General features: G+C 43.1%; 1 protein-coding gene across 2 annotated transcripts; it reads right to left on the minus strand.

Moving 5' to 3' along the window:
• Nucleotides 1-2,204: 2,204 nt before the first annotated feature.
• UBE2J2 (ubiquitin conjugating enzyme E2 J2) lies at nucleotides 2,205-7,349 on the minus strand. Of its 2 annotated transcripts, XM_057407248.1 has the most exons (7): nucleotides 7,121-7,348; nucleotides 5,445-5,575; nucleotides 5,195-5,235; nucleotides 4,250-4,352; nucleotides 3,999-4,137; nucleotides 3,670-3,750; nucleotides 2,205-3,313 (listed from the first exon to the last, which is right to left on the minus strand). In XM_057407248.1, the coding sequence occupies exons 2-7, from the start codon at nucleotides 5,573-5,575 to the stop codon at nucleotides 3,029-3,031; spliced, it is 780 nt and encodes a 259-aa protein (XP_057263231.1). In that variant the 5' UTR covers nucleotides 7,121-7,348; the 3' UTR covers nucleotides 2,205-3,028. The 2 variants fall into 2 exon arrangements, with proteins under 2 accessions (XP_057263231.1, XP_057263232.1); XM_057407249.1 differs by lacking the exons at nucleotides 4,250-4,352; nucleotides 5,195-5,235 and having other exon boundaries at nucleotides 7,121-7,349.
• Nucleotides 7,350-7,646: the final 297 nt, after the last annotated feature.

Consider the following 7,646-nt stretch of genomic DNA (forward strand, 5'->3'; position numbering starts at 1 on the left):
TGCAGTGCTGCCACAGCTTTTGTTTTACAGTCCATATATATATATATATGATTGCTTCGCAATGATTCCTCCCCCAAAACAGTCCCACAGAAAGTATAAATTTCATCATGAATGTTTATTATGAACAAACAGCTTTACAATGCAGTCATTTCTACTCCTCAGTACATGCTTGAAGGAACTCCTGTGACCTTGAAACTTGGGGGGGGGGAGAAGTTCTGACTATCCATAAATCCAGGTTGTTAAAGGTGACCACTGAGATGCTTTGGATTCAAGCTGCAAAACCTCCCTCCCACCCGTGTGTAACAAGATGACAGAAATTGCAGCATGAAAGTAAAGGGCCAGACATTTGTTCCAATATCATATATCGAGGGACAGCTTTTAGTTTAGTACCACATTAAACAATGCAGTGCTTCAGGGCATGGTCATAGTTTTTGCATGGCAAAGAATGGTTTCCCGCATCTAATGACTTTGGTAACATGAATGTAAAAACTAAACAGAACAAAGAGTAAAACCTACACAGAAGGGAATAACTCTTCTGTTACCAAAGGCAAGGAGATGTAGCAGGAAGGGTTCACTTAGCTTCTAGCTTTCAAGCAATGGCACCTGAAGTGACTGCCAAGTCTTTCTCTGAACCCAGGGTACTAAAGAGAAACCACAACTGGAAGTTTTGTTTCTTAAATACAACCAACCCTCAAAATAAATAGAGCATGTTCAGGGTTTAAATGAAGTTTTGTTGTTTCCAATGGTGGCACTTGCTAAGAACAAGAGCCCCACCTTCCTTAAGGCCACCTTCTTGCCACATAATAAAATGCCTTTTATTCAACATCTCCAGTCTTTGCTAGTTCTTCTACCTTGGTTAAGTAAATGCAAAACATCGGAAGATGCAAATGCACCATGGCAAGGTCTCCTTGCCTTTGTCTTCATGTATGGGGACAAAAGAACTTCCGTAAGATAAATGTAGATAACTGCTTCTAAGCTGCTGCCTGTAGGCGATGTCAACGGTAATAAAAGGCATTGCGAGAACACAAGCATGTCTGAATGTCACTAAAATCTATGGGGCTTTACAGCCCCAGCTACAGGTCCATGTGCTTTGAGAGAGGAGATACACCAGCCTGACAAGCCATCCTGAAAACCCTCTCATTGCAGGAAAGATACAACGCAACTGTATCCACCTGGCACTCCTCCTTCCACAAAAGCTGATGAAGCACAAAGAGGTAAATTAAAAAACAGTTATAAATAAGATTTGGTAAAACAACAAAATCTAAAAAAAAAAAAAAAAATCAAAGATTTATAAACACATTCTAACATCCAGCTTTTTCCAGTTCCTCCCCACCTCCTTCCCTTCCTTACCTCAACAGGAACTGCTTTAAGATTTCTTTAGTACAGAGCTGGTCTGCTAATCCTGATCATTCCTACCTAATGCAGAGAATTGGTCACATTTATTAATGCTCTAAGCTGCATCCTCATGGGTTAACAAAACAGTTTTGCTACAATTCAGGATACCAAGAAGCAGAGAGACAACAAATCTGAAAGGGAAAACAAAACAGCTTTGAAAACAAAACAGCTCTGAAAACATTCTTAGATAGATGAGGTAATATTTATTTGGGCTCTTCAGAATAGGTTAAGACTAGCCAGTGAGATGCAGAGCCTCCTGCCCTGCCATCACCTCTGACCGGTTGTTGTAGCATTAACAGCGTGTTCTTCCCTAGATGATGAGGCATCACTGTCAAATATGAAAGGCACAGTAAGTTTGCCTCTGATAAAGTATTTGGACAAAATTTGGGGGGGGGGGATAAAACTGAGTTTATAAAGTAATTTCAGGCAGACTTTGAACTACTCTAGGAGCTTTAGAGTATCCATGAATAATCCCGTGAACAAACATTGGTATTTCAGTCATCTGAAAGGGAAGAGTAATGAACTTACACCTAAAAGCAAAAATGCTTCTAGAATCTCAGATGAATCAGAAGGGTTTGAGCTTTTGGTGGTGGTGTTTGTAAGAGTTTATGCAAGTCTTCAAGTAAGCAAGTGGGACTAACATTAAGGGTTTACTTCAGCTAGTGACACTTCAGATGAATTCAGCTGACTCTGAAAAAGCTGGTTTGTTATTCACTCATGTTTCAGTCTTCACAAGGGCCTGGGTTACTCCATTTACCAAAGGCCAAGAAATCCAGAGCAGCTTTGCTGAATACACAATCAACTCTCCATTGGTGTGTGCAGTTTTATTATTCATTCCACCACTGGCACCTTGTGATCAAAATTAAGTATTACAGCTTCAAATTTAACATCTCCCAGATGGAAATCTGTCAATGAACAAACCCAAAACAACACTGGATATGGGTATCCCCATGAAAGACCAATTCAATTGCCTAAAGGTTGACAACTGCGCTTCTTGTAGCCCAAATAAAGCCTTCAATGACATTGTGACAGTTTAGACAACACATTTAACACACATGGTGTTACTGTCCCACTCATGTAATCACTACTGACTAGATATGAAATGATGGTCATTCTATCTTATAAAAGAAACCAGCAATCTTTTGTAGCATCAATGTCCACATGAACCCAACCCTTACCAAGTCTGCATGGAATCTCTACTTGAATCATTTCAACCCCTGTACAGACTCTCCCCTAAGGAAAGTAAAATGTGATATGCATAAATTGTGACGTCTTAAAAACTGTTCCATAAAGTAAAAAGCCTCATTTGCTTCAGATTTTCAAACAACAGATGGAGAACTGCTATAAAAATCAAAGCACTAGAAATGGTCGTGTCTCATCAATAATGCTTTGACTTGTGTGTGAGCCACTACCAGACAGTAGCAAGGACAAGAGGAACTGTGAACAGAACTTCTTCTAGTTTTCTGACTAATCAAAACTACTCCATTTCCCAAACATAACCCATGAGCCAACCAATGTTTTACCTGCAACTTGATAAAACAAGTATTTCCCCCAGTCTCAGAGTCAGATGCCCAAAGAGTCCCACTCATTCTGCAACTACCACTAATTTGGTCTTGGATTTCTTTTACTATCCTCATTCTTGGGCTATGCTTCTCAGTACATACTTGACTGTGTAGGCAAAGGCTGCAAAACCAACTATAACAAACAAGTTCGCCAAAGCTCCACCTAAAAGTCCATGGTTACGGTTGGCCTGTTGGAGACCTGGATGATTGGCAGGTGCCAACGGTACATGCCCATTCAGGAGGGGTATTCCATTCTGCCCGTAGTGTGCTTCCCCATCAGGAACAACATCTGGTAAAGGGAGGGATGGAGGTCTGTTACTGAGTTCTTCTTGTGCTTTCTGTTTTTGTTTAATCTCCTGGAGAAAGAAGAAAGAAAACTTGAACAGCTGGAAGTGAAAGTGGTGAAGCTATTGGGTGCTTTGAGAAGACTGCAGAGCCTAAGTTCTTACTTCAATCTAGGAAAAGGATATGATACACTTCTTTACATTTCAGGCCTTTCAAACTAACTTAACTGCATTACATACATTTGGACAGTCTCTCCAACTTCTTCCAGTTACCTACTTAGTGACGATATAATCACCTGGACAACAGGCCTACAGTGTTAGTGTTGTGCAGGGAAGTTATATTGTCCTAAAAAGCTATCCCCCATTCTCAGAAGCTGAGCAGGAAGAACTACAGGAAATCAAATTATTGCATGGATTAATTCCCTTACCTCCACCACTTCAGGGAAGAGCTCACAGAAGACTTTATCTTTTAAATTAAACGCTAAGCTCTGTGCGGCAAGCTGTCTTTTCTGTGGAGGAAACAAATATCATCAGCACTTGCATGTAAACGAAGTTATTCACTATAACAGACACTTCTAGACACAAGTTATGTTCTCATCTCTTCATTTATGGGGTTAGTGTTCTGTACAGGTCTGCAGTAGGCAACACATTCATTTCTGGATACTAAAATGCCAGCTGCTGCCTGTAGTTTTAACCTCTAGGTCACATCCATCATTCCCTAAGTGACACACGGCACATCACAGCTTCTGGAGCTTACCGTGAACTCTGATGTCTCTATGCTGCCCAGTGTGGGGCCCTTTTCCACCATAAAGCTAAGAAGGCCCGTCAAGATTGTTGAGACTGACCAAGCTGGATTCCATGTATCCGGGTGGAAATCAGTGATTGAAAGACACAACCTTCAAAAGGATAAGACAGGCAGCGTGGTTTTATTTGCCATTAAAATTATTATACATTATACATATTGCTAAGACAGTGTTAATTGCTTAAGTGTTAGAAGAAAATCCTTACCTTGTATTACACTTAAACCTTCCATTAGGTGTAATCATATAAATACTAGGAGGTTTAAAAGGAAATTCTCTGGGGAATATTAGTTTCCCATGATAATAGCCACCTGCATTACACAGAGAGATGAATTACTTATTTTGCATGAAGATGAAGTCCTAAGCTGCTACTCAAAATTGGCCAAGTAAAACCCTTTGTCTCCTTTCCCCCCACACACACTAAAGAGATCAACGTCATCAACTTGTGCCTCTCAGACACAAGAATAACAATAAGCCACATCTGCAGCTGATTTACTTTGGAGCAATCCTCTCCCATGCATTATTACAAAGTACTTTCTGTTGTCAAGCCCATAACACATTTAAGGAAAACCAGCCAAAGTGTATTTAACACAATACAAATGGGGTCATTTCCCAGAAACACAGCTAACTGCAAATAACAATCCTATGAGGAATCCGATTTCAAAAAGCACTTTGTGAGAGGCTCCAGAAGACATTGTGAAATATGGGACTACAACACATTACGAAGGTTTTCACATTCCTCGCTTTCTCCAGAGAAATTCATAGAATGTGTCTCAGTTCACCGAGAACATTTATTCAGTAACAAAATGGAACTTCGTTAAACTATCTTTTGACTGTCACATAGTATCTAAAGTGAGTTATCTGCTCCAAGACCTTTAGCATTTACTTAATAGGAAGCTATCTGTCCTCAGCTTAACTTTAACATGGTTTTATTAGAACCTTTGATAACAGAAACCCCACTAATAGACAGCAGTACCACTACCTCTCTTCCAGAAGCTATCACACAACTCCCAGGCAGCTCTGAAACTGCACAAAGAGTTTTTAGAGCTCTTTACAGCAGTTACGTTTTGCCCATTCAAACAGACATGGAATTACTCAGGCATGCCAATCACAACCAAGCACACACACAACTCTGCTATAAGCAAACTTTTACCTTCATAGGGAGTCATCTCAGGTCCTCGTACAACATAGTGCCTAAGACACAGAAGACATTTAAGCAGCATTAAGCCATCATACAAGCAGCCAACAACTTCCCTAGTAAAATCAAGTTCAGTATCACTTCAAGTTTCATACTCCACCTCCCAAAACCCAGATTCCCACTCAATCTGTAGGAGTGAGGGAGCCAGAGTTGATGACCTGGAAAATCTTGTTCTCTCTACAACAGAGAACATTTTAATTCTTACCATTCAAGGATATTAGATGGGAGGGGTTCTGCACAGATGTAAGGCACAGGATCCTTCTTAATTCGAAGGTAGTCTTGTTTAAGTCTCTGTGTTGCTGTTGTTGGTGCTCTCTTATTACTGTTGTTGCTCATCTAGTTGTTAAGAAATATATATAAGACAATCTGAATACAGTCTTAATAGATACAGAGCTTCTGTGCCTCATTGAACACAGATCCATTTATCTGCCAAAGCTACTTTACAGAGTACTTATTTAAATATTAATTACCATAACTTCTACATGGCAAGAATCATGCACCAACCAACACACTCCTTAGAGACTCTGGCACTGTTTAAATACCAGGAAATACAGTGCACCTGAACTCTTAATAACCAGTCCTGTACTTAGGCTGAACACACATCATTATGACACTGTTTTAAAGGGCTTAGTCCGAGTAATTAATTTCCCTATTCCATGTCAATATCTACTGTATACATTTGCTCATGGTTTAAATTCTTTCGGTGTTTCTACACATCCATTATTTGAAATAAATAACAAAACCCCCCAGTAACCTCATTCCTGCCTTTGAGGTGCAGGAGTTCACATTAAACCCTGCTTAAGAGTCAGTTGAATTTACAGAAGGGAACTCCTGAGCCAGATTATTCCCTTCCAGAGAAACAAAGCCCTCATCCAAAACGAGACAAGTCTGTGTGAAGAAAGGAAATTCCATGCTGCTTACCAGACAAAGCAAGCATTAGCCCTTACAATGCACCTACAGAACACACACCAATTAGCAACTGCTGTTTAACTCACTTTCCCCCTTAGAAACTTAGCAAGCTACCATGGAAATCCGAGCAAGAACAAAAAGGACATTTAACAAACAGCTTGAACAAAGAGATAAGTTACTGCTTACAACGGGACAGCAGCACTGGGCACAAGAAGTATGTTAAAGGACTGGGACCCTTTCTATTCCTTTGCTTTGAACATAGACCAGTAGAGTTTATTATAGGAATAATATTTAAACCATGAGAAACAATTTTATGTGGTCAAACATTGAAACTTAACATTAACGCGGTTAGTCTGGCTTTGGTCAGAATTACTGTATTCATTGTTTGTATTAATGTAATACATACAGGATTTTGCCTTAAGTACACACGGTTTTAAGCCATCATTTGAAATCGTAAAATTAAGGGTTTTTCTCTAAAGAAGCGTGCTCTGACTTTAACACGGATTCAATCATGCAGCTTTAATAACACAAGGATTTGTTCTTACGTCTAGCAATAGTGCCCTTCACCCGGCACTCGACAACAGAGCACTTAGCCCTCTTCTTGGGACATTAACACCCCGTAAAGCCTTATCTTGAAGACCGTTCGTATCGTAACACGGACAATAAGCGGCAGCATTTCCAGAAGCCACGACCACAGCGCCATTTCCCCATACCGACAGCCCCATACACCAGGAGCGAACAAGGAAGCACTCGGCCCGCGTTCACGCCGCCGAGCACCGGCTGGATCAGGGAGCCAACACAAGGGCACCGACCCCACCAACGGGAAACAGGAGACGAGCAACGACTACAAGAGCCGGAGGAGCAAGAGGCCAAGCGGGAGGCTCACGGCTACAGCCGCGGCAAGGGCAGGACGGAGGGAGCAACGAGCCGGCGCGGCTTCCCTGCTCGCTTAGCGCCGCAGGCCCCACTCACCTCTCGGTGCTAGAGCAGGCCCCTCCGGTGCCGGGACGCCCCGCCTGCCTGCAGCCGGCGGCCAAGGGAGCGGGGGAAGAAGGGAGGAACAGAGGAGAGAAGGAAGGAGGAAGGAAGGGACGGCCACAAGGGCAGAGCAGGGCCGCGACCCCCTCGCCACCCAGTGCGGCGCGACCGCGGCTCCCAGCCAAGATGGCGGCCCGGCGAGGCGGGGCTAAGGCAGCGCTGCCGTCTCCTTCCGGGAAGGCACCGCCCCGCTTCCGACGGCGGGCTTCCGCTTCCGGCACCGCCATGGCGGCCGAGGGCAGCCTGAGGTATCGAGCCTGGGGCTGCCGGGCCGGGTCAGGGCGGAGCGATGGGGACACGGCGGCTCCCGTGCTGCAGGGACCCCGACCCGCCGGTGAGGAGGAACCCAGCCCAGCGTGTGTGAATGGCAGCGTTGTCCAGGCTGGAAGTCAGCCGTGAGGGAAGGAGGAGCCGTGTCGGAACGCCGGTGCGATTTGACATCACCGTTCAGCTGTTACAA

The sequence above is a fragment of the Pezoporus wallicus genome, unplaced genomic scaffold (assembly GCF_028554395.1).
Source record: "Pezoporus wallicus isolate ANWC-B61680 ecotype Strahan unplaced genomic scaffold, APGP_CSIRO_Pwel_v1 contig_14689, whole genome shotgun sequence".
Taxonomy (NCBI): Eukaryota; Metazoa; Chordata; class Aves; order Psittaciformes; family Psittacidae; genus Pezoporus; species Pezoporus wallicus.